The 27960-nt window shown below is 39.2% G+C and overlaps 1 protein-coding gene across 1 annotated transcript in view; it reads left to right on the top strand.

The window, feature by feature from the left end:
• Positions 1-26821, top strand: part of vstm2l (V-set and transmembrane domain containing 2 like) — a 40693-nt gene extending 13872 nt beyond the window's left edge. Inside the window, exons 2-4 of the mRNA XM_041783858.1 lie at positions 20650-20819; positions 24128-24172; positions 26123-26821. Of these exons, the coding sequence (XP_041639792.1) occupies positions 20650-20819; positions 24128-24172; positions 26123-26389 (482 nt within the window). The 3' untranslated portion in view covers positions 26390-26821. The remainder of the gene's footprint in view (positions 1-20649; positions 20820-24127; positions 24173-26122) is intronic.
• Positions 26822-27960: the final 1139 nt, after the last annotated feature.

Genomic DNA, 27960 nt, shown 5'->3' with positions numbered 1-27960 from the left:
GAACGGGTTGTCTTGCAGTGTTCCTGTCTCGTATGTATCGTTGTTTGGGACCCCCTTGAAAACAAGATGATTCATCTCTAGGGGCTATCCCGTCAATAAATAAATTCACACTTTTTTTTTCCAAACATTTTAAATGTTAAGAATGCATGACTCAATTCATGGAAGATCTACTCATCAATAAATGTGGATATTCAAACTCATGTAGTGAAAACCGTGATTGGACAGGCATTAAACCATTTGAACCCATGAGTGTGCACTGCTTGGCTGCAATGGTCTCTCTGGAAATATTTGGAAATAAAAACAGATCTAGAAAGAACTAAAAACCTGTAAAAAAAAAACAAAACAATGAACTAATTAAAAAAAGAGCTTGGTACCCCTTTTGGGATCATAATAAAGACCTCTTCTCAAACTGAAATCTAGCTATAAACATTTCTTCACAAAAAATAGGCAGCCCGACATGTCCATTTGAGAGTAAATATACGACTCACACAGCAGGAGCTGTTTCCAAACTAACGGGACTTTAGTCCAATGAAATAAGAAACACAGTTTCCTCTGACCTCAGACAAAAGACTTTTATAAATGCTCCTGATTAATCAGCTCACTGAAATTACCCCTCTGACCAGTCTGTGATACAAACAGGTGAGACAATCGGTGCGCTGTAGGGGAGTTAACAGTAACAGTGAACCTCAGCTACACCCTCACTACTATTATTGATAATATTTGACATAAAATGAATGAAAAGTCGGTCCCTTCTCTTACAAACTTGGCTGGCGCAGTGTATGAAGCAGTGAAACTAAACGGCACTGACCTCCTGGCTGTTTGTAAAAGTGCTGCGCTACACATGGAGTGGAGGACAGAGAGGGAGAAACTTCCTTTAATCTTCCGCTTCCATTTATATCACTGTTTATCAGAGGACAGGAGAAAACACGCTGCAGACATTGGCAGCATGAAAATGTTTTTACCCCCTGGAGTATCTTCACGTACCCCCAGGGGTACGCGTACCCCTATTTGAGAACCACTGTGCTAAAGCATTTGCAATCGTTCAGATGCAACAGGTTCAGCTCACTGAGAAGACCCTGACTTTAGAAAAAAAGCAAGGCTGAGGTCAAAGCTCTGAAATTTCAGCTAGGAGAAGCCTCTGCATCCTCCAAGCGTCTCAAGAACAACCTTCAGATATTAAAGGGAAAGAACACAGAAGTCAATGCCAAACTCCAGGAAGCAGAGAGACAGTGTGACAGACTTGACTGTATGTACCAGGGTCTCTCTGGGCACTTTACAGAGAAGAAGTCTGCCATTGCTGAGCTCGAAGCACTCGATGAGGAAAAGATAAAAACCTCTGAGCTGCAGCAAAGAGTTGATGAAGCCACTTCTGCTCTTAAGAAAGAACGGCTCGCATGAGAAGTATGGATGTGAGCTGAAGGAAGCCTTGAAAAGGAAAATGGAGATCCTGAGAAGCATACATTGACTGTAGCTCTCAAGAGAGCTGAGGAAAGCTTCTCCAACATTCAGTGCAGAAACCTCAGTGGCACAGAGTCCAGGCTTAACCAGCAGAGATGAACTCTGGATACAACCACAGAGGCTCTGCAAGGAGAATACACACACTTTGGTTAAGCAGCTCTAATGGGCTGATAAATGCTCACAGTGCCTTCTGACCAAACCTGACCTTCTTGGTCAGGATGTTGTCTTGATAAAATACAATGAAATTAAATAAATAAATCTAAAAATGTCATGTATCTTATTGGAGTGTGATTCACACTAAAGTACATTGTGACAATTGTAAGAGAAAGAAAAATAAGTATTTATAACATAAAGGATAATCGTCTAATTTCAGTTTTCAATCTGTCAATAGCAGCTCTACACTATGGATGTTTTCTGGGAAGGCTTTCCACAAGGTTTAGGAGTATGTTTGTGGGAATTTTTGACCATTCTTCCAGAAGCGCGTCTGTGAGGTCACACACTGATGTTGGACAAGAAACCCTGGCTTTCAGTCTCCGTTCTAATTCAACAGTGTCCCAAAGGTGTTCTATGTGCAGACCAGTCAAGTTCATCCACACCAAACTCTCTCATCCATATCTTTATGGACCTTGCTTTGTTCACTGGTGCACAGTCATGTTGGAACAGGAAGGGGCCATCCCCAAACTGTTCCCAGAGTTGGGAGCATGGAATTATCCAAAATCTCTTGGTATGCTGGAGCATTCAGAGTTCCTTTCACTGGAACTAAGGGGCCAAGCCCAGCTCCTGAAAGACAACCCCACACCATAATCCCCCCTCCACCAAACTTTACACTTGGCACAATTCAGTCAGACAAGTACCGTTCTTGAGCTAATCTGTAGGCCACATTGAGTTTGGAGGTCTGTAGCAAGTGACTCTGCAGAAGGTTGGTGACCTCTGTGAACTATGTGCCCCAGCATCCGCTGACCTCGCTCTGTCATTTTACATGGCTTACCACTTCGTGGCTTAGTTACTGTCATTCCCAATCGCTTCCACTTTGTTATAATACCACTGACAGTTAACTGTGGAATATTTAGGAGCGAGGAAATTTCACAACTGGACTTGTTACACAGGTGGCATCTTATACCACGCTGGAATTCACTGAGCTCCTGAGAGCGACCAATTCCTTCACAAATTTTTGTAGAAACAGTCTGCATGCCTAGGTGCTTGATTTTATACACCTGTGGCCATGCTACTGATTGGAACACCTGATTTCAATGATTTGGATAGGTGAGTGAATACTCTTGGAAATATAGTGTATGTGTGTTTTTCTGCTAACTTTGAAGTGAATATAGTTAAAGTGGGTAGATTAAAAGTGCTTTCTGCATTAGTTTAATAATGATTCAAATGCCACAACTGATCATAAGATACTGTTAATAATATTTTAAGAGCTCTTCTATACTATTAGGAAGAGACAAGAGAAAGGTGTAACACAGGATGTGTGAGTCAACCTCAAACATGCACTGACCTCACACAAAATTTTTCAAAGGCACTCTTGGCAATTTAATTTGTTAACTGAATCATTTAAAACACATTCAGGTTTTGAGTTTAAAATTAGGGCACTAATCGCCATGTGATAAAGTCACTTCAAAGAGGGTGAATATTTATGCTGTCACCTATTTTACATTACATATTTTTATTTGATATTACTTTGTAGAAACCTGCTTTCACTTTGCCATTAAAGCCAAATATTGACCATGATTGTTTCATACAATCATTGAAAGGGTAAAACATCCAAGGGTTGAATACTTTTAAAGGCATGGTAAATAAGATGCAGTGAGCTTAACATTTGTCTGGAAGTTCAATACACATTCACTCTTTTCTTTGCTGGCATTAGTTGTGAAAATTAACAGTGAAGTCAGGTTTTGTGCTGATTTAGCATTCCATCAAGGTTATGGGATTGATTTCTAGTGAAGCTGCTGTGATTAAGGAAACAGTCGGACATCTGCTAAGCAGGCTCGTCAGGCCCCTATGTCTCACCGGGAGGCAGTCTGTTTGTCAACAAGTCGTGTCTCAGGTTAGAGAGGGAGCCTGCACAGCAAACTGAGAGGCAATTTGACAACTGTGAGATCAATAAAGCCCAGAGGAGAGAGATGAGGAGAAAGGACAAGAGAGGTGGTTAGGTGTTGTGTTTGTTTCAGCACAGCATGATTTGGGATATACTCAAGTAAAGTTTTAGAAGAGTGTCTTTAAACTAATCTATATATTTTTCTTTGAGACTTAATAACTTTTTTTTTTTTACTGTGCTTTATTTACTGGTTATAAGGGTTATTCAAACTACCAGACAAGCACCTAAAGCTCTTACTTTGTCTAAGATTCTATTTTGAGGAGTGAATTCCTGTGCTTTTATTGCATCGGGTCTGTAGGTCAGTTGAACATGTCTCTATTTAAGTGTTTAATTTTGCAAAACAATCTTTGGAGATTTTCTGCCATATGTGACTTTCTCTGCCTCCATCTGCCATTAGCATATAGGGACACACTGAGATGCATAAAACATGAAACAGAAAGACAGCAGCACTATTAAAGCTTTTAATACTAAATGAGCAGCCGTTATCTCTGATAACAAGCTAAGGGTGGAAAGCTCAAATTCTGCTATAATGTTATATTTGTCAGATTCGAGGAAAAACTCAAAAGAGGATGGACCCAAATGCAGATCACTAAGAAAGATTTAATTTCAAACAAAAGGCAAAATCCAAAAACTGATCAAAGTTCAAACACAAAGGAAAAACTAAACTAAGGAACCACTAAAGGGAAAAATCTACTCAACAAAACTTACTTCACAAAGTCCATGAGAAGGCAAAAACACAAGAGGCACGAGGAAAATCACTGAGTAACACGAGGAGTACAGGCACGGAAGACATCTGACAAACCAACACAGACACAGAGAGACACAGAGCTTATATACACAGGGAGTGATTAACAATGGAGGACAGGTGTGGACAATCAGACACAGGTGAAGCTGGTGAAGGTAATCAACGAGGAGGAAAACTGAAGCAGGAAGCAAAGCTGGAATCACACACAAGGGAAGGCAACTACAAAGTAAAACAGGAAACATGGAGCATTTCACAAGACAGAACCAAAGACTTCACAAAGACTGAGAAATCCAAACACTAGAACTATAACTAAGGAAGCACAGAAAACACAGGAGGATACAAAGAACCAAACACAAGGAGGGAAACTCAAACACAGGGAAGAAAACTGAACATGAAACACAGGGAGTAAATCTAAACGTGGAATAACTAAACAAGAAGCACAGGGAACAAACTACACATGAAACACAAGGAGTAAAACTAAACATGAGACAGGAATTAACTAAACATGAAACACAGGGAATGTAAAACTAACATGAAGCAGGGAATTACTAAACATGAAACACAAGGAGTAAAACTAGACATGAAACAAGGAATAAACTAGACATGAAATACAAGGAGTAACTAAACATAAAACACAGGGAATAAACTAAACATGGAACAGGGAATTACTAAACATGAAGCACAGGGGAAAACCTAATTACAGTATAAAACTACAAACATGGAAAACACAAAATACACAGAAACACAAGGACTAAAGAAAACATCAAGGAAACTAAACACGCACAGAATCATGACAATATTTATGTTTTGAATGGTAAGTTATTATGGAGTAATTAAATAAAATGAAAAAAAAACAGACATAGGTTGGACTTAAATTAATGTCAAAACCACGTATTTTAATAAGTGCATTAGCCAGACATCTGCTAATGGACTTGCACCAACTATATAGCTAATACTTAACCTTGCACAGCAGATGGATCTGCCCATTTCCGTGTTTCTTACTGGCGAATCCATCTTGCAGAGCTCCCATCTGAACTGATTGGGCCCAGTTAAAAAGTGACAGGACCAATCAGTGTCGAGGGGAGTACTTTAGAGTCGTGATGTAAGCAAGCAGGACAAGAGGCCGGTGCAGATATGGCGGAAGACGTTAGTGTAGTTGCTGCTAAAGCATCATTTTTATCAGTACTTGACTAATTTCTTAGCATTAAGTTGTTTTCTTTTCAAAAATGACAAAAGTTGTGTACTGACACGTCTACAGTCGCCATTGTTCACGTTATGCAGTTCCCCTGGGAGTTTACTCCTTGATAGCAGCTACGACATTATGTGTTTAGTTGCTCTGATTGGCCCGTAAAGATGTGACACACAGAACATTCATCAAATCATCCTCCGAGTTTTTTTTTCTAAGGTTCTGCCCTTTCCCAGATACTATGTAAGGTTTTCCGGATGGATGTGTGAAACAAATCCATCTTGCGTGTCAGGTTAGCTAATACCGCTATTTGAATGAAAATCAGTGTGTTGATTTAATAATAAAAGCACAAACAGACTTAACTTTGGGGGAAAATGGCGTACCATGAACTACTATCACTCAACAGCAGCAAAGGTAAAAACAACACATCATATAGACCGTTAGCCATGTTCAGACAACAGCTAAAGTTGTCGTTAGCCACTTGGATGAATGCTAACAGCTTCTATGGAAAATATAGTAAGGTACTATAGAAAGAGCATAAACCCACTAAAACATATTTGACAGCCAAATAGATACAGTCACATGGCAGCTAAGAACTCACCAACTTTTTAGCTAAGATAAGGCATTGTTAAGAAGTACCTGAATGCTAACATTACCTTTTTAAAGTGTAATACGATAGCCTATGATTGGACAGTAGCGGTGGGAGTATTGATACTACAGTATCGGTATATCAATATTTAAAAAGTACTCTTTTGGTATTGAGCCCTCTAGCATAGTATCGATACCAAATGAGTACTTTCAAATACGTCTCACCACCGCTTCTCCTCCGAGTGCCTCCCTGCCTCTCTCTCCTCGAGACTGTTTTGGCTTACCTGCTCGTCCATATCACGTGAATTTGGAGACCAATCAGATGTCGATCCTGCCATACCATGTGACTTTGGGGACCAATCATAAATGAGTAGTAGATTTCAGCAACTCCACTCGCTCACGTATGAATTCATTTAATAGTCTGTGATGTGAACCTGGCTGCCTTTCTCACTTAATGTGGTCCCCAGTAAATTTCAGAATTGTGAGAAAACATAGAAAATACTGAGACCACATGCCATTACCATAAAATGTATAAAGACTGAGTTGTAGTCAAAATTTTTCTAAAAAAATTATTGATGACTTGTATTTCTTACATTTTTGCTTTAAACTAGTGGCTACAGGTGGCTAATATAGCCCTTCTATCTGAATTAATTTAAAAAATGAAATTGGGCATTTTTATGTTGTTGATATTTCAATGCTATATACACGTTTGTGCTATTATAATATTTGATTCATTTTATTTTTTACCTGCTGGCACAAATATTTTGTTTTAATTGAAGTTTCTCCCTTAATGAATTTCTGAATGATATGCATAGCCTACGCCTTTTTATTTGCCAGAAATTTGTACCTTTTGAAAGTATGTGAGTTCAATATTTTATTCTTTCTTCAAAGGTATCGGTGTCGGTATCAGTATCGATAAAATCACATCGAAAAATATCAATATCAGTATAGAATTAAAAAAAAAAATTGATATAGCCCATCTCTATTGGACAAGCATCATAGACTACTTAATACCCTAACACACAAATCTGTGTTCAAGACAATATGGAAAGGGATTTTTAAGAAATATTTTTTAAGTTTTGTTGTAAAAGATACTTGGCATTAGTAGTGGCATTGGCCTCTAGAAATTTCAGTGTTCATGGCCCCTTTACACCGGACTAACTGGGGAATGCTAGGCTATACAGTGCTAAACGAGTACAGTTACACCATGTAATTCAGTGACTTTTAAGCAAAAATGGCCAATAAAATTGCTGGCTTGAATGCTCAACTGAAAATTTTTGAAGCACAACAACAAGCAAAGCTAAAACAGCTGCAAATGAGCAATTCTAACTTGAGTTGCAATGACGCACCATTAACTGTGGTGCTGTGGTGGTAATGAAGACTCAGCGGCAAGAGAGAGAGGATATTGACCTCTGTGTAAACTGGTTAGCAGGAGAGATCCAATGTTAGCTGGTGGTGTAGGTGTGTAAACTGTAAGCCTATGCCCATGAATGCAGAGATCTACTGTTGTCACAAGGGGAACTTAAGGCCTTTGCACACTGAATCAGTTTTTTTTGGTCCAATTTTCATACATTAAAAACAGAAACTCAAGCTTGTGTTGTTCTAATGATGTTTACTGACGCTGAAACTCTTGTCCGTCATTAATTTTTTTGGAACAGGGTTGATTTTATGCAAATTTCCATATCAGTCCGAGTCATTTAAATGGGTGATTGATGATTTAAAACATGTCTTCTGCTTCCTTCACCTCCACCTTCTCCCTCTCTTGCTAAACACCAGGGTTTGCCCAGGTTTTTTGTGGATATAAACAACATAAAGGGATCAGTGTGTTCTCACAGCCACCTAACAGAGACTGAATTAAAAATTTAGTCTACATGTCTTCAACTTGGCACAGCTGTGAAGTACAAGCTGAAGGTATGAAGATCTCTGCCAGGATGGATGGATCCAGAACGATTTTCAAGGCATGACAGAGCCACAGGCTCACGCTCACTGCTTATTAGGGCCTGAGCACTGAGGGTGCGAGGACCTAATTGTTTTTGCTAAAAACGGAAAATAGCATGGACTTTTGAGGCCCTTATATTCTCATATTCAAAAAGTTATGACACTTTGCAGGTGCATCCAGTCTTGTGAAAAATTTTATATTTTCCTGGTTTGCAACATGCCAATTCAGAATTGCTTCAATAGCGCCCCCTAAAAGTTTGAAAAGTTAAGCCATCCTCCTTTGACTTTGTCGTAAATTAATTAAATTTTGTGGACAGATGCGTCTTGGGGAGATATACAAAAAACCCAGTGGGACCATTCTTCTATCTCCAACAGGAAATCTGCCATTTTGAATAAATTAGTGAAAATTGGGGTATTTTTGCCCTGTTCCAGGGGCATATCTGGATTAACTCCTCAGAGGGATTTGATCCGATCAACTTGTACTTCGGCACAGAGGTAGATGAGACATGGGTGATGGAAAGTTATTCGGGACTTTCTCATTAGTCGAAAGGTGTGGCCATGGTGAGCACTCAAATTTGCATATTTTTGGTAAAAGTTAAGTGTAACTCAGCCATGCATCGTCCATCCTGACTCAAACTTCCTGGCAGGTCCATGTCTGCACACATTCATATGGTTATAACTTTTTCAGTCATATCGCCACCTAGTGGTGACAGGGAGTGTCAAGGCTAATAGCAGAAGCTGCTGTTTAAAGTCCTTTGAAGATATTTACATGAAATTTGTGTCAGGACAGCCAAGAGAAGTGGATTTATTTCTGTACAAAAATCTGTGACTTTTCATCAGAGGGCGTGGCCTCTATGAGGCGATATACAAAAAAGTCACCTTTTTGTCTTGCCATCAATTTTTGATTAGTCATAACTCTGATATACATCCTTGCATCTGAGACAAATTTCATGTGCTCGATGACAGTCCCACCCAGAACACTTTCATATTTGAAATTTTGATCAATTGCACTGCGCCATTCTCTGGCAACATGAAGTTACTTCTCTTGGATTTTTACGTCACAATTCCTCTACGGATGGGCAAATCATGCTAAAATTTGCTCAGGCAGTTCCCAAGAAGTTCATCTTACACATGTTTGATGGTCAAAGATGTACGTCTAAAGGCGTGGCCATGGCGGTTTTTTGTTCGCCATGCAACAGGAAGTACATTTTTCAAATGGTTGTAAGACATGTAGAGCAATGAAACTTGACAAAAAAAATCTCATTGGCATGCTGAGATGATTGTTATTCATTTTGTAGGTGGGCATGGCCTGTTGGCTAAATGGCACCCCCTACAACTTTTCAAAATATCAGCCCCCCCCCCCCCCCCCCCCATCAGGTTTAACATAGGATTTCAAACATTTGTGGGCAGATGTGTCATGTCAGGATAAACAAAAAAGCCTCTTGGACCCATATCGTAAGTCAAACAGGAAGTCAGCCATTTTGACTTTTTTGGTAAAACGAGGCATGTTTTAGGGGTCTTATTTGAACAAACTAGTCAGAGGGCATTCATTCATACAACTTGATCTTTGGTGTAAAGCAAGAAGAGATGTCTTAGGTCAAAATTGTTAACAACTTTTCATTAGTTGAAAGGTGTGGCCATGGCAGCCCCTCAAATAAAGACACTTCATAATGTGACAAAAGTTGCTGGTGCTCACTAAAAATTTTCCATTTATTACAAAAAAGCCTCTTGGATGCATACCATGTAACAAACAGGAAGTCCGCCATTTTGATTTCTGCGGTTTAAAAGTAGCATGTTGCAGAGGTTACATTTTTCAAAAGTCCTCATGGGGCATTCACCCAAACACCGTTATGTTCAGTGTATAGTCAGAAGACGTGTCATAGTTGAAAATTTCATTGAAACTTTTTCATTACTCAAACGGACGTGGTCATGGTGATTTTTCCTTTGCCATGAACAGGATGTAGAATTATCCATGGCTTAGAAAACTTGCAGAGCCCTGAAACCTGGCACAAAAAAATGCACAGTGGGAATCTGAGATGACCTCTCTTTGTGTTGTGGGTAGGAGTGGGAGAAGTGCCCCCTACAGTATTTCAAAAAATCAGCCCTGGCAGCACCTATTACCTCGGCATTTACAAATTCTTGAGCATACTCGCCATTTCAGGACCTAAAAAAGCCTCTTGGGCCCACACACACTGTAAACCCAAACTAAGTTTTTTTTTTTTTTTTTTTTTTTTGTGAAAGTTTCAAAGCTCCCTCTTCTTTTAATAGAACCAGAATTAAGGCTATGCTGCCATCTTGTGATGATACAAAACACTCCAACCATGCAAACGTGCCGCTCTAGGCAAGGGGCAATTTTCCTGCCCCTCAGTTTGCAGCTGTAGGTAACAAGAAACAATACTGTAACCCTGAGGTCAGGGCAAATAGTCACTGTTTTGTTCTGGACGTTTCATATAAAAAGCTATGTGATTTATTGAAATTGCCAGTAAAATACAAAATTTGATGAAAATAAACAAATGTCACAATAATTACATAAATTTGTCACTACCTATATTTTAAAATATTCAATTAACCATCAGTCAGAACAAATGAGACTAAAGGGGAGCAGGTGGCCTAGTGGTTAAAGGTGCTCCCCATGTACATGGGCAGCCTGGGTTCAAATCCAGCCTGAGGCCCTTTACCGCATGTCTCTCCCCCGCTCTTGACCCTGTTTCCGATTCTATCCACTGCCCTCCTCTATCTATTAAAGGCACAAAAATGCCCAAAAATAAATTAAAAACAAAACAAACAAATGAGACTGAAAATAATACAACAGAAATATTTTATAGATACAATGTTACTATCTGTCTTATTTATAATATGTTTTTCAGTTGTATCTTTGTTTTTCTAAAGCCCACTATGGCTGTTTTATTGCAAGTATTATGTTTATTTTAATAACACCTAGCTTATGTAATCCACTTTAAATGTTTTACTTAACAGGTAACCTTACCTGCCTAAATCTCGGCCTACTGAATGGATATGAGGTGATCTCAGGGACATAGATTTTTACTCAAAGCTGAACTCATGCAGCTGTTTATTGTGGCATTTTTTCATTTATTTCATTACTAATTTAATAACCATATTTATTGATGAACATTTGAATAGAATAGGATTCTGTAGCTTTAAGAATGCAGGGAACTCTTGTTGTTTGATCATTAAAACAAAAACCTAAGTCTAGTAGACAGACATATATCACTTTCCCAAAATTCAAAGACAGTGCTACACATCGCCAACAGCTCCTTATTTTCTCTGTCTGTACCTGGATAGTGTCTGCCTGCAGCACTAAAGGACTCCAAGAGTGGCGTCTGTCTCGCCCTAGCAGCATCTGTCTCTCTCCTCTCCTGCTCTCTGGATTGCCTCATCATATTCTGTTTTATGGTTGATTCGCAGATGTTTAACAGGGTTTGTGGTGTTGACACAGTACTTGACTGTCTTCTCACACACATCACATGCAGCGTCGTTGCTGTTTGTGGAGCTGAAATATGTCCAAGTATATGTATATGCTCGCGTCCTAGCGAGCAGCAGCGCGCTGTGAACCTGTGATGCTCTTATAGAGCCGTATTACACATGTGACTGACAGGCGGAAGAAGAAGTAGTTCCTACCAACTGGGAATCATTACAACAAGTTCGGGATAGTGTTTTTACTTTCCACTGTATTCCTGTTAATGGTAAACTATACATTTGTCCACATTTATAAAAATATTGATATTTTTACATGAGAATAGATTCTAGAACATAAATCTCTGGTATTGGAGGATCGATATTTCAGTATCGATCCACATATCACTGGTATGCATCACTCCCCATCAGGAGTTCCCTGCCTTACATGAACCTTACTCAACTTTCTGGAGATAAGGAGAAACTGATGTCAATAAGAAGAGCTGAATGGAAATTTGTTATTCAAGTAAGTTTATAGCTATTGCTTTATTCTTGTAATGGCTGATAATTAGACAAGCTACCGTCACCAGTAGCCAGATTGGAACAAAAAATCAACCCAGGCGGAAACAACTCAAAATGTGACTATTTAAACTTGAAATATAACAACTCAGGATTTTCATTCTTCTTCTCTTAGCTGCTTATCAAAATAGCCAAATGATAATTATTGTTTCCCCCTGTGTTTGTATGAGGTTAGAGATTCAACATAACAACTGTAGGCTTTTTGAGCTTCACACACTTTTCATGATATTGGGGGAAATTTGATGCTGTGTGAATTTATGATGCACTTCTATTACACAGTACACCTTTTAGGATCAACACAGCCATATTCACCCAGATACACCGTGTGCTGACATCAAGCCAAGGGGAACAACACACGATGTGAATCCCACCAGACACAGGGTAAGCCTCCCAGGACACTCAGCAGCTGCCAGAGCCAGTGGGCAGAGCTCCAGGAAACATATAGGGAGCTGCTCTGAGAGCTGGAAGTATCTCTTAATGCTCGAGAGGAGAGAGGCTAAAGACACAGACAGCCAGCTCAGTGACATAGAGGAGAGGAAGAGAATTAAAGCAGGTGAGAGGACAGGGAGAATGAGCTAGATGGTGCCTCTAATTGATAGAAAATGAGAATGCAAAGATCAACAATAAAAGAGAGAGGAAAGTAAAAATGTAATGTGTTTTTAACAACAGGAGGGGGGATTAGAGGGAGATGTTACTAAGCTGCATATAAAGATAAAGAGCCAAGGAAGGGTTTAAACAAGATAGAAAGAGGAGGAAAATTGAGAAATATCCTGTGTTTGCAGACTGGGTCTTATTGGCTGGCGGGGAAATGTGAGAGTGCAGGAATTACCTTTCAGCTATAAGCCTGTCCTACTGTAGCTCTGGACTCCCGAGCGTATTTGAGGACTCCCAGTGCGGCTCTCTCCTTGAACTGACTTTGACTTTACACACCATGATTTCAAACAGCTGTGAAAGACTGGTGGCGTCATGAATTCTGCTGTTTTTATATTTGTAGAAAAAGACTAATTTCTGCTGAAAGTGTATTGTTTCCATGATGTTGGCCAAGGTTCTCCCCACAAAGTCCACAATAAGAGGGTTCTTTGTTTTAGCATGATAATTGTGTGGCCTTTTGGCTTTATGGGATAGGACAACTGAAGCAAGGCAGGAAATATGGGGTTAAAACCAGCTTTTATCACCACATTCTAATAGATTTAATTTGCTAGTAAAAATAAGATATGCTTAATTTTTGCTCTGAAATATCTAGTTATAGTTTTTTTTTTTTAAAAAAGGAAGAGAAATTCTTAATATTTATACTTGTAATGGGTTGTGTCTTATAGAGATTGATATGAATTGAGGATGCTGTTCAATAAAATATGTTCCTCATGAGGTGTGTTTACTAAACAGAAAATCAACATTTTCATTAATAACTTTTTCATTATGATGGAGAAATGCACTTCAAGTGTAAGTGAACCCCCAGCTCAAAGCTAACTCTGCCCACGTCAGTAATTCAAAAAGTGCACAGAAAGTGAGCAGTTTGGTACTGAGAGGAGGAAGAGACAAAGGACGGGATTTTCCAGATGAGGCGGAAGTGACCATCATGTCCCCTTGCCAGAGAGTGACACAGATCGAGTCCCTCAGCACTGCTGCCTCACAGTGATCTTTTGAGGTTGAGGATTTTTCCCCTCCAGAGTCCCCTGAAGCAGGCTGCGGAGTGGTTGTGGAGCAAGGTGGTTCTGGGCACTACCTGTTCGGGTCGTTGGCTCTAGCACCGGCGTTACTAAAGCCGGAACTCTTGGAGCAAAAGCAGTGCAGGTGCATGAGAGGATGGGAGTGGTCTCTGAATGGGAAAGTCATTCAGGGGCGGTAACATTCTACCTTTTATACAGAGTTTGTGAAGTAGAAACCTACCGATGGTAGACTTAAACAGCTTTTGAAGCCAATCCTTGGTGGGCTCCATATTGAAATTGTTGTCTCAACCGAACTTTGGCTCAACCTGACGGCCTGCCCACTAAGCTTGACTTCCTGTCAGCGAGCTAGCTAGCATTGTGGTTGACAAAAACATAGCTTCTGCCTGTTAAGCTATCTGTCAATCAAATGAGACGTGCCAAGCAGTCCGCAGTGAGGTTTTTCCTAAATATAATCGTACCTATTGTGGTACAAAAAAATTCAACCCCTGTACAGTGAGAGGACTTGAAGACATTAGCTAATGAGACACGTTTGGGTTTTTTTTTACTAGGCTGTAAACCAGTTAACTTCTTGTGTATAAACTAGCTGTTTAGCAAGTGTTCAGACGGGACTTGCAGTGTTCCTGCAGCCAGCCTCAAGTGGACACTCATGGTATTGCAATTTTTTTCACTTCCGCATTGGCTTCATTTTTTTGGACCGGAGGTTGCCGCTTGGTCACTGCTTCCAGTGCAACTGTGGAAATGTTCGTGGAGGTGCAACTTTCACTGCAGTTCCTGTTAGAGAGCCCCCTACAGGACGGGAGCTTTTTTGAAGTTTCTGCATTTCTAAAGTTGAAGCGTTCCTCCTCTTTCAGCAGCATAGCATGTGTGAAACGTTGTCATATTAGATGTGGCAAATGTTAGCAGTGCCAGCCTTCAGCCCTCCATGTAAGCTAACATTCACACACTATACCCGTTTTTATGTACCATTTTAACCTGCTACAATGTTTTCTTAATATTCTAGTACAAATTATTGCCAAAACACTGTATGCCAGGGGTTTTCAAAGGGTCTGAGAGCAAGCCTCCCCTAGGAGAAAATAATTTATTCTGTGGACCCCCACCTCAATAAAAAACAAGATTTTACAGGAAATTTTCCAATAACAGAAGAATCTCTAAAAATTTAAGACTAATATGGCAAAAGGACCTTGATATGGAAATTGGAGAAGATTTATGGCAAGAAATGATCTCAGATGTAGGATGGGCCACAAGAGATATAAGAAGTAAATTTATTCATTATAAGATGTACATAGATGTTATTTTACACCTCTGAAATTATGTAGAATGAGCTTAGCAAAGGATAAGTGCTGGAAATGTAAAAATGACGTAGGCACAGGTACAGGAAGTGGTCATTTCAAACACATATGCTTTAATAAAGAAAAGAAAGAGGGGGAAAGAAGGAAAAAGGAAAAAGAAAGTTTGGAATGGAACATAAGTAAGCAAAGAGATTTACCTCTTGATATGTGTCAATATTTGTTGGTAAGTTAGTTATTTCAGGCAGGGTAGACCCAAAATTAGCTTTGTTCTGAAAATCAGTGTCAGTGCTTGTTTTTTGTTGTTACAATAAACTGTAGTACTGTAGTATTGAAATGTCATATTGTAGTTTGTCTGCCAGAGGCTGCTGATGAGTTAATTCTTTGACTATAAAAAGTTAGGTGTGTTTCTTGATTAAAATAAAACAAATCAGGACATTCAACTCATTCAGTTTGTTGTTCTGGTACTTATTGTTCTCCATCAAATATTTAATTATTGATTGTGTTATTTTTTCCCTGCATGGGGCTTTGAATGGGATGAGTGGTATAGATAATGGATTGATGGATAATGACATGTTTTACAGTGAGCTTGCACCTGATGTGATAGCAAATGAATTCTGTGTTAAGAATGCTAATTTGATTTTTGCTTTGATATTCATAAAAAAAAATCAGCATGACCCTTATATCAACCTGAATAAGAATCCGAAGCTTTAAAGGCTCGCTGCACCTACTTTTATGACTCAGAGTTCATTTGATAACAACTTATAATTCACCATCACTCTCCTTTAAATCAAGATTGCAGCACAGTCTTTTTATATCTTCATCCCATCTTTTTTGTGCTCACACATCAGCCCTTTCTGTACCTTGCACTGTGTTGCACAAACATCTTCCTGCTTGTTAAAAGCGACAGATGCTGCAGTCTTTACTCTGCTCCTGGCTGTTCACACTGTATCTTAAGAACAAAAACCCTTACAGCACTAAGAAAACTCAGATGATGTAAATGCTGTTCCCCTGTTTTTTGGTTAATGGATTTTTTTTTTTCTACACACAGTTAAGTTTTCTGCCACTCCAGGCTTCAGCTCTGGTTCCATATGTTCAAAACACATTATTTCAAACCATTGTGATAAATTTAGACCTATGCTCTTTTGTTCTTCATCGGGCATTCAGGAGAAGGATGACAGACTGGAATAATAAAATGTATAGGCCCGTAAGAGAGGAAGGGGCCAAAGAAATAAGAATATGACTGAAAAGAGTAAGAGTAGTATTGTATAAAGCAGATCCTGAACGCTCACATGTGTCTTTCATACTTTTTTCTCTATACAGAAAAACAATCTTAAAATACGTTATTTTGTTTTTGTTTGTTTGTTTTTTTTAAATCAAGTCTTGAGTTTAAGTTGCCTTGGTTCTTTTATGATGGTCTTCATTTTCGCCAGGGTGAGTAGAATTTGTGGCATTCACAGCATTTCTTCTTTAATCACCACATTTCCATTTAATGTTCATTAAAAAAAAATTAAAGAATGACTGCCATGCTGATTTTTTTTTTCTGTTCTGTACTTCCTGTTATTATGAAAGAGATGTATCACCAGATGATGGTGAGTCATTATACTAGCTGTGATTACAGTCTACAACAGCATCAGGAACAGTTATCACCACAGGAAACTGAACCAGGAAATAATCCCTGCTGTGATAATATTCACAGGAAATGTGTGCAGAGGAAATTATTTATTCAGTCCCTTTTTTTCAGCACAAAAAATGGCTAAAAAAAGAACTTGCCAGATAAAGATGTACCTACTTCAGTATCTTATCTTTTTTGTCCTAATTGCATGTTCTTCTTACTCTCATTCTATGTTTCTAATTGTGTGCTTTGTTAACACTTATCCTACTGCTGTAACTTTGGAATTTCCCCTTGTTGGATTAATAAAAGATTCTTATCTTTTTACCATCTGTTACACTGTTTTCATTTGAATATGTACAGGTGCATCTCAATCAGTTAGAACACTGTGGAAAAGTAAATTTACTTCAGTAGTTCAATTCAAAAAGCGGAACTCATATAGATTCAAAAGTTATAGATTTGCACAGGACTAGTATTACCTCTGGACCTCTGATAATCTGTGAATTACCCCCTGACGTCAGTGTTTGGTACGTTACAGTTGCATGGGATAGGTGTAAAAGTCACGTAACCCCAAGTGACCTGTGCGTATTTCCAGCTGATCAGACAGAGAAAAAGAGGAAGAGGAAGGGAGTAAAGCATCCTGTTATTGTATGAGAGAGCATGACATCTCGAGTTAAATGTAAACCACTCCGCTCATTTCAACAGTTTTTATTTAGTTGATGATGTGGATATTATTCTGCACTCTATTGATGTGGGATTGTTAAGCATTCACAACATCCAAACCAGCTCTGGTCTAATCACTGAATGCTGAGCAACACATTTCAAAACATAAATTGTGGTATGCATGAGATATACAGCTATGTGATACTGACATAAGGTCAGGCACTTGTGTTATTATGATTATAACAAATTATCAGAGGTTCCTAGGTAATTCTAATCCCATGTAAACGGGGCATTAGTCAGCTCACTAGGTTACACAGTCAAGGGGAAGACTGCTGACTTGACAGCTGTCCAGAAGTAAGTCACTAACACCCTGCACAAAGAGGGTAAGCCACAAAAGGTTATTGCTAGAGAAGCAGGTTGTTCACAGAGTGCTGTATCCAAGCATTTTAATTGGAAGTTGAGCAAAACCCAATCAAGAATTTGAGGGAACTTCACAAGGAGTGGACTGAGGCTGGGGTCAGTTCATCAAGAGTCACCATGTGTACATAGTAGGGGTGTGAATCTTTCCTTCTCAAGATAATTCGATTTGAATCTCGATTCACAGGCTTTAATTCACTGATGATTCATTAAAATACAGAATGATTTGGTCCCATCTTATTCAATTAGGTGCAGTCTGATTATGGAATCAAAACTTTTTGCTTTAACGAAAATTAGAAAAAAGTGGTAAACAAGATAATTTCACAATAATCTAAGTTTATTTTGTGCTTGTTTATAAAAGAGACTTAATCCTAGGCCTTCTGTGCAAACATTCTGAAATTATGTTTAAGAAAGTTTTCATCACATATATGCCAAGGTGTCTTACTTTGACAGTTATATGAGATATTGATATTTAAATGGGTTTTAAACCCCGGGAATAAATGTGCTCTTTTACTTTGATAACTGAGGACTCCCCTGAGTTTCAACTCAGAAAAGTGTTAATTTTCGGGTCTGTTTGTCCTATGTTTGGTGTTAGCATCTTAGCTAAACTTTAGCTCCATGGGCTCAACAGGTGAGATTTATGAGCTGTAGTAGTTCCTAATCAGTTTTCTCTAAAGCGTACAGACGGACAGATATTTCAAAAGTTATCCAGCCTTCATATTAAGCCCTTGTGATTTGATCTCTGAGGTGCATAACTGTAACTCAAAGATGTTTCAGCGATTACTGGTGAAACACATTGAGCTACCTAGCGAGCACCTACTGCTACTGTAGTTCTCATTAATGTCATCGCAGGTCATGCGAGATCAAAGATGCTAGGCCAAACCATGATGGAACGAGCTATAACAAGCAGCAGACCCTCAGTGAACCGATCTCTAACGTTATAGCCCATCCAAAGGTCAATCCAGGGCCCTGTGGACCGATGGACTCGGACCTTTGATAATCAGATCGGTTAACCGATCCATATCAGTTTATCTTTACACCACTAGTACAGAGGTATCAAGAAATTCAGCTACCACTGTCGCATTCCTCATGTCAAGCCACTCCTGTACCAGAGACGTCAGAAGCATCTTACCTGGGCTAAGGAGAATAAGACCTGGATGCTCAGTGGTCTACAGCTCTCTTTCAAATGAAAGTAAATTTTGCAATTTTTATTTTTTGTAAATCAAGGTCTTTGAGTCTGGACGAGGATCAAAGTGGCACAGAATCCAAGATGGTTGAAGTCCAGTGTTGCCACAGTCAGTGATGATTTTGGGAGCCATGCCATCTGCTGGCGTTAGTCAGTCCACATTTAACAAAGCCATCTAACAGGAAATGTTATAGCAATTCATTCTTCTGTTGCTGACAAAGTTTATGGAGATGCGGATTTCATTTTCAAGCAGGACTTGTCACCTGCCTACACTGCCAAAGGTACCAAAAGCTGGTTAGATGACAATGATAATTCCTGTGCTTGATTGGCTAGCAAACTCACCGGACCTGAACCTCATAGAGAATCTATTGTGAAGAGGAAGGTGAGAGACACCAGAAGACCCAAAAACACAGACGAGCTGAAAGCTATCAAAGCAACCTGGGCTTCCATAACACCTCAGCAGTGATTGGGGGCTGATTGCACAGAGGATTTGGTTGGAGAAATTTACCTCTGAGGACACAGCTGGTGAAAAAGTCAGCATTCACTGTTGATCTCTATGGTGATTAAAGCTGGGACTGCATCCCTACCTCATGACAAGCCAACAGAAAAATGTAATTGCTGTAACCAGGTTTCACCCTGTGGAGGGCAGTAGATGCCAATAGGCCTGCTTTGTAATGCCTGCATCATGCATGAGACCAAGCACGATAGAAATCAACTTCAAATCATTTCCCCTGTTGTTTTCAGGGCAATTAGCACAATACAGGAGAGCTGAGCTGAAGTGAACAAGTATTTTTCAAGTGTTCTGGTTTGGATTTTTTCATGAAAAACATGTTTATGGTAAAATTGTGCCTTTACAGCCTGAGTCACTGCTTGACTGGTCTGTAAATACAGTTGCAGCTCCACAAAGCTAAATATCCTTTTTCCTACTGTGACGATGTCGATTTAGTCATTCTAAGTGTCTCAGTTTTCAAACTCCCATTTACCTTCTCAACTCTTTCTTTTCGACATACTTGCCTCAGTTCACCTCTTCCCTTTTCTCTCTTCTTCTTCTCCCCTTCCCTTGCTGGCCTCTGTACAGCTCCATCCCTGCAGTAGGTCTCCTCCTGACAAATGAGTTCACTGTCTGACTGCAAGCAGTGGTGCATTGAGGGCATAACTCTTACAGACTCAGTCAGTCAAATGACAGAAAAGCTCCCCCCATCACTCTCAGACTTTTTCCTCATGCCTTCCTGTGGATCAGCCATATGAATGGCAGAGTGAATGTCACATTTATGGTGACTAACTTCTCTTTTTGCACACCTGGTCTTAAAGGTCCTGTCTTAATGTAGAGAAAGTTTTTGTTGTCATTTCATTTTCTTTATTTATTTATCCTAATTTAGGGCCATTTAGACCACAGTTTAGATAAAGTGATATTTCATGTAAACATAAATGTAAATATTCTCACTCCATGTGGCAGTCTTTTATGTAACATTAAAAAAGCCTGGGATGCCTGTTGAAATGCCTGACTGAGTAGTGTGTTCTGGTAGATGTTTTTAGGGGTGTGTGTGATTGTGCTGTCCCATGTCTGTGGGTTGAGAGTTGAAGGATCCAAAAACATAGAGCCCTAGCAGAAAACAGCTAACCTGACACGCCAAATAGACTCACATCCATTGCATGAAAATATTTGACATTCATCTGGGAAAGCTCTCATAGAAAACGTTTGGGAAGGGCAGGACTTTTCAGGAAATCTTCAGAGGGTGATTGGAGGAATCTTCTGTCACATTCATTCATTTCCCCCTCCCTTTCTCTCTCACTCTCTCTCTCATGCAGCGCTCTTTACAGAGGTGCCACATGACATCATAACACAGAGCGGTGAGGATGTAGAGATGGCCTGTTCCTTCAGAGGGGCGGGCTCCCCCTCCTACTCCCTTGAGATCCAGTGGTGGTACATCAAGGACCACAGCAACCAGCAAGAGAAGACTTCACAGCCCACCAGTAATGTAAGCTGTGAAGTAATTTATGTTTTTGCAGTTCGTAGATATTTCTGCTAAGTCAATTGCAAACTGACATGATGCTAGACAACAGGTCATTAACATTTTAAATCTCCTCTGTCTTTAGGATGAAGAGATTTTGGTGCCCCCTGACAATCTAACATTGTTAAAAAGCAAGCTCAAATAAACAAATAAACACATACAGTACACTCAGAAAGTATTCAGGCCCTTTTACTTTTTCCTGTCTTGTTATGTGGCAGCCTGATGCTGCAGTCAAAATTATTTTTTTTCATTAGTTCATTAGTTCATTAGTCTACCCAAACATGACAAAGTAAAAACAAATTTTTATAAATGTTTATTTATTTGTTATTATTTAAGTATTCAGATCCTTTTCAACAACACTTGGAATTTAGTACAGGCTCCTCCCATTTCTCTGGATAGTTGCTGAGATGTCTCTCCATTTTGAATGAAGTCCACCTGTGATAAATTAATACTTTGTCCACACAAGGATGAAAACGATATATATATTTCCGTTTCATTTTGAAAACATTTTTCATAAACACAGAAACATTTCAGAAAATGTCCACGTAAGCACGGAACCACAGAAAATGCTGTAGTATATATGCCAAGCCTGTAAGTGGCGCTGTAACGCTGCCACAGAAATGCACCAAAAAGAGAGAAGATTACTAAGCCTGCGTATGAAGCACAAACACAACCCTGTACGCCGCCACTGTTGTTTTAGCTTGACCTGCACATAAGTGGGCTATGCTATGTATAATGTAATCGTTTCAAGAAAGATGTGGTTGGCTGTCCACACAGAGATTAAACGATAGGCGTATACAGATTTGTTCACTCTGGGACCTGGTTTCAAGAAGTAGTGTTTACAGCCTCCCAAAACGCTGTTTCCATGTGGATGAAACACCAATACAACAAAAAACTTTTGTGTATACTACTGAATTCATCTCCATGTGGATGGGGCCTAAATTGACTTGACATAATTTGAAAAGGCACACACCTCTCTGAGCAAGACCTCTCAGCTGGCGTTGCATATCAGAGCAAAAACCAAACCATGAAGTCAAGGGAATGCCTGCAGACCTCAGAGACAGGATTGTTGCAAGGCAAAGATCTATAACAAGTTAACAACCAGGACTCTTCCAAGAGCTGGTCACACTGCTACGGGAGAACGGCCTTAGTAAGAGAGGTGACCAAGAACCCGACGGTCACTCTGACTCTGACCAGAGATCCTGTGTGGAGATGGGACAAAGTTACAGAGGGAAAACCTTCACCGCAGCCCTCCACTGATCGGGGCTTATGGCTAGATGGAAGCCTCTCCTCAGAGCAACATGAAAGTCCATTTGGAGTTTGCAAAAACTCAATGCATTGTCAGCTGTGAAGCCTTGTAGAGATGTGTGCCTTTGTAAATCATGTCCAATCAATTTAATTTTCCATAGGTGTAGAAACATCTCAGCAGTAATCCAGAGAATTGATAGGAACCTAAATCTCAAGTGTTGTTCCACAGGGTCTGAATACTTATGTCAACATGATATTTGAGGGTTTTTTAATTAATTTGCTAATAGATAATAATAGTAATGATAATAATAATAGATTCTGTCTTTGTTTTGTCATTACAGGGTACTGAGTGTAGACTAATGAGAATAACACTGTGTTTTTTGGAAGCAGCGTCAGGGTGCAACATAATAAAAACTGAAAAAAGTGAAGGGAGTCTGAATATTTCCTGAATGCACTACACATGAGTCCAGTTACCTAATGTAAAATATAGATTAATCTACAACATTTGAAATAAAAGAAATACAAGGGAATATGAAAAACGACCAGACCCACAGCTATAGCTGACTTATCAAGATATTAAGTGTGACTAGTGTGTGGAGCTAGTTTGTAATTCTTTATAAGTGGTGAGTTAAGTTCTTACTAATATCTTACTAATCATTAAAGTAATAATTGTGTGCACTTCTTAAGTATTTCCATTCTCAGAATCATTGGGTGTTTTCAGACAGACATGGTTCTGTTTCTGGCTCAGAGTTCCAGAACCTTGGTGCTTTAGGCGAACCAGCCATGTTCACACCAGTTTAAGCAGAACCAAAGTGGGAGGACATGATGGTCATGTATCACCCCGTCCAGCTCCACTTTGCCCAAGTCTTTCCTGCTGTCCTGGTATTCCTTTTTCAGTTTCTTGAGTTGATTAATTATTTGGTCTGGTGTTCCGGTGAACCAAGCCTTCGCTATCTCTTCTGCAAATTGGGCTTATGACTTGCCTCTCCTTGTTCTACTCTCCAGCTTCATCTGGAATTCCGTTGATGCCCAGATCACAACCAAACATTTAGTCAACCTAGAAGACCACTTTTTGTCCATTTTCTGCTCATCTTCACAACCTAGAATATGATACGCCCACTGATGATGTCACGGTTCCCAAGAAAGAACCAACTATTTTTTGTTCCAGCTGAGAACCAACTTTTCAGGTTCAGAACCATTTCTTTCCCAGTTTGAATGCGCCGGCCGGTTTAAAATTAGGTTTAGAAACCAGAACCAGCCAGTCTGAAAGGCTTCATTGAGATACATGCAGTTAGTTCTCAACACTAAACAGTGAAATATACATTATGCCACAGGTATTTTCTCATACATGAGAAAGTAAACCATATTTTATCCTGAAGGTTAAATCTTTCATGACCATCGAGTCAGTTTTCAGCTTTACTTTCATTGATGCAGGACTGAAATGCTTGAACTGAAGCGAAAGCTCACTGTATATGAGGCAGAGGGAAATGCAATATTAGCCCCAGCAGAACCCCTCTGGTGCAGCATTGAAGGGATAATTGCTGATTAGCATTTGCTAGCACTGGAGGAACAGGTTGACTTTCTCCCATCATGGGAAAACTCGGCTCCCCTGTTGTGCCTCTAGACACTATAATTGGCACTGAGAAAGAAATAGATTTTCAAAATCTCTGTCTGCTGCATGCATAATTCATACCTATGCCCAGCAGAATACCTCTGCATACACATCCACACACACACACACTAGGCTTCTCAGAGGCTTTGGATTGTGTGCTCATACACACCCATTCAAACCTGCACACAGGACGACACATATAAGTTCAAATATGACAGAAAAAAGTAATAATAAATGATACCATCCTTCCTCCTTAGAAGCTTGGTTTTGTTAAGAAAACCGCACAAGAAAGAAAACATGATTCTCATTGTCATGTTCTCAGTTATTAAAGTTATTTTTAGCTAAAGATGTTTTTAGAAAAGCACAGCATTGATCAACCGTCTGTTTCTTATGTGTCATCCACTTTTCTGTGCAGGTTGTCCCCCTGGAGGAAACATCAAAAGATGCCACCAAAATTAGTGTGAGTTTGATCTTCCTGCAACTGCCAACTAGGACAGCGCAGAGGCAGAATCAACAATGATTTCTTTTTGTAGTGTAAATATTCAATATGAAACATTCTGAATGTTAATACAACAACAATCAAATACATTCTGTGTGTATGTATATTTCGAATTTAATCAATGGCCTCCTAAAAAGAGATTGGAGTCAAACTCCCTCTGGGTTTGTTGTTCACAGCGCTTTGTTTATAGCCATTGTACTAGGGCCTTAATCCAGATATGCAGCCCATATATGTGACATTCAAGGATTCAAACATGCTTCATGCCTGTTTTTTTATGCCAACCACTCCTTCTCCCATCCTTTTAGCTTTACCACTAAGTTGGGGAAGAGAGACAGGCCCACCCTCTGAGGGACCCTATGTAAGGGACATAGTGTTGGCAGATAAAAACAAGTTTGCTTGAAAATGATCACATAATTTTGTTTTCAAATTTTATCAGCGCTTGTCTGTTACCCTATGTCTCACAAAAACCTAATGGTGGAAAAAAGGGAGAAAGGAAGAAAGAGATGTGAGAGGTGAGGATGCTGGAGGAGAGGGGGGAGCTAAGGGATGAAGGAGGAGTGTCAGAGGAGAGCTTTTGTTATCATTTGAAAATCTGCCATGAGTTATACTGTAGTCCTTTAAAATGACACAGGCTATGTCTAAATCAGTGTCTACTCACCGTTTAGTTGGGTGTGGGTTTCTCATTTTAGTACTTGTTCAAATGTTTAGAGAGGATCGTTTTCCTGTCCTTTATAGCACTTTATGCCAGCAATGTTGTATAAAGCTGCACAGAGAAAATGAACTAAGTAATTACCTACAGTACCTATAAAAATATTTATCCCCTTTGATTTTACCCTTTTATTGATTTTATAAATTAATCATGCTCAATATAATTAGGCTTTTTTGACCAATGTCTCAACTGATTGTTGTATAAAGACACCTGTGACTGGAAGGTCCAGTCACTGGTTAATCAGTATTCCTGGCATCCGTTACACCAATATAAAAAAGACAAAAAGTGAAGACAAAAAAAATAAAAAAAAACCCCTCTTCAAGCAAGAAAGAAACAAGGTTTTGGAAAAGTATAAGTTAGGGGATGAATACAAAAAAATCCAAGGCAGTGAACATCCCCCAGAGTTCAGTTAAATCCATCGCCAAGAAACGGAAAGAATATGGCACATTTGTAAATCTGCCTAGATCAGAGACTGCATACAACAACTGTTGCCCAGGTTATTCACCTGTCAAAGCTTTATGGGACAGTGGCAATGAGAAAGCCACTGTTGAAGAAAACTCATATTAAATCTGGACTAGGATTCTTCAGGCATGTGGGAGACTGTGATCAGGTGGAAGAAAGTATCTTCCTATCTTTGGCAGACACAAAACACTGCACACCACCACAAACACACCGTGGCCACTGTGAAGCATGATGGTGGCAGCATCATGCTGTGGGGCATCATGCAGCAGCTGTCTATTGAAGGCTTGTAAAGGTAGAGGATAAAATGAATGCGGTGAAAAATATAGGAAAATCCTGGAGCGCCATCTCATTCAGTTTGAGAACTACGGCTCAGGAGAGGATTTTTTCCAGCAAGACAATGACCTAAAGCATACAGATAAAGGTTACACAGAAATAGTTTAAAGACAAGAGGGTGAATGTTCAGAGAAGTTGTAATTTGTTGTATTTTTTTTTGTCTAAAAAGCCTATGTGTATCTGCCATGATTGATTTACAAAATAAGTAAAAGGGTAAAACATCAAAGGGGATAAATACTTTTCATAGGCACTGTGTGGTTTGCTCTCATTTTACCAGTGAGCCTACTGTTGTCCTCTAATTTGAATAAACTCCTTGTGTAGTGAGGGGATAGTGAATAATTGAAAGATTTCAGACAACCCTGCCGTGTGACTTTGAATAACCATGCTTCATCTCTTGTGCTTATAAGGTGGTTAAAGTTGCTGGCAGCAACATCTCCCACAAGCTCCGCCTCTCTAGCGTCAAGCTATCAGATGAGGGCACATACGAGTGTCGAGTCATTGATTTCAGTGGCACCAAGGCACAGCACTACCGTGTTCGCGCCTACCTTCAGGTGGAACCGGAGAGGAGACAGGGGATCCTGAAGCAGTACCCTGAGCACCAATCAGAAGGCAAGAACCTGAAGAAGAGATCAGCCAGCAGCAGCACTGACTGCAATGAGAGCTGTGTGCTTTAAAGAGGGCGGTCTGTCCGTCTGTCTGCATGTTCAAGACCTATCTCTAATGAGGGATGGTCATAAACACACACGAGTGTGCAGTCGAGGAAATCGATATAACAGGACACTTTGTGTTTGTCTTTAAAATTGCTGTCTGAATGCCAAAAAGGGAATGATTTGAATGACAGTACACATGATTGTGTTTCGTTTGTTGCTTTTTCTTTCATTGCATCAAGTTTAAGTTAATGTTGCAGTGAGGAAAACTTTTGTGATTTTGTTGAAGGAATCGTGCTTTCAGTATCAAAGCACCTAAACCCCTCTGACAGTTAGTTTACAATGCAGTCATGAGTTAGAAGCATTTTCAATAGCAGAACTAATTATATAAGCTAACTTGAAGTTCATTGTACTGGGGAAATAGACTGTTTAGTTTCCTTTGCAATGTATTAATTTTACACAAACACATGCCAGAAGCTGCAGTATTTCAATGTAAATGCTTTTTACAAATTAAAGAATGAATTAAGCTTTTTACATATATAAATATAACCTTTTATTTAATTCAAGTTTGAACTCTACTTAACTTTCTATAAAACCACTAGAATGTTTGTCAAAATGTATGCCTCACATAAATTCAAATTATATATATTCTTGTGTATATTCTTACATGTCAACAGATTTTTCCCATTAACAAATAAATTTTACTCTCTACTAGTTAACCAAATGGCTCAAAAGACACTGCTGTAGTTTGTTAATCTTTTTAAAATGTCATATTTTTTTCAGTCACAATTGAACTTTTCTGTGGAAACTTTTCTGGTGTTTGTCATCTAATTCTCATTCTCCTCTTGACTATGTTTGTTGTGATTGTTGCTTTTTAATATCTGCTCTGATAAATACATTCATTTGAAATGACTGGCATTTTTCTTTTATGTTTAATCTTAAATCAATGTTTCTACGGATGCAACGTTCGCAAATTAGGAGCACAGGAAACAAGAAAGCCTCTGTTAAAACATCAGACTGGGATTAAAATCATTACGGTACACAGCATAGGCTTGAAGTAATTAGAAAGATAGAAAATAATGGTTAATTGATTTAAGAATGTAGATAACCCCTTTTTATGTTTGAAGAGTGGTTTTTATGGTATGGCCACATACACTAACAAGTTAATTCATATCTTGTATGTCCTTAACCCTTGAACTGTATAGTAAAGTGCTAAACCTTACAGATGTGGTGTGAGGAAGACAAGAAAAGAATTATCAGCTAAAAAATACTTTTCAATTACTAAAGCATAGTAGAAATGATATTTAATGCTCTTTAAAGTCACTAGCTTATTATATTCCTTTGATAAGCATAAAATGTGTAATGTACTCCGTCACTCTACTATAAAAAGCTAACTTAAAACTGTTTAACAGTTTAACATAAACTATGCAACATCAGCCAAGTTCTGATTAATACCTGCAGTAGCTCTGTTAGGCCAGAAGAGGGCAGCACTTCCTTAGCTTTAAGGGCAGATTAATCACATTTTAATGCCATGTTCATCATCATAACTGGTAGTAGACATGTATTTTGGATAACTGTTGATTCATTTTTGGCCATAG

The sequence above is a fragment of the Cheilinus undulatus genome, linkage group 3 (genome assembly GCF_018320785.1).
Source record: "Cheilinus undulatus linkage group 3, ASM1832078v1, whole genome shotgun sequence".
NCBI lineage: Eukaryota > Metazoa > Chordata > Actinopteri > Labriformes > Labridae > Cheilinus > Cheilinus undulatus.
The sequence above is the reverse complement of the archived record's forward strand: the minus strand, read 5'-3'. Positions and strand labels throughout refer to the sequence as shown.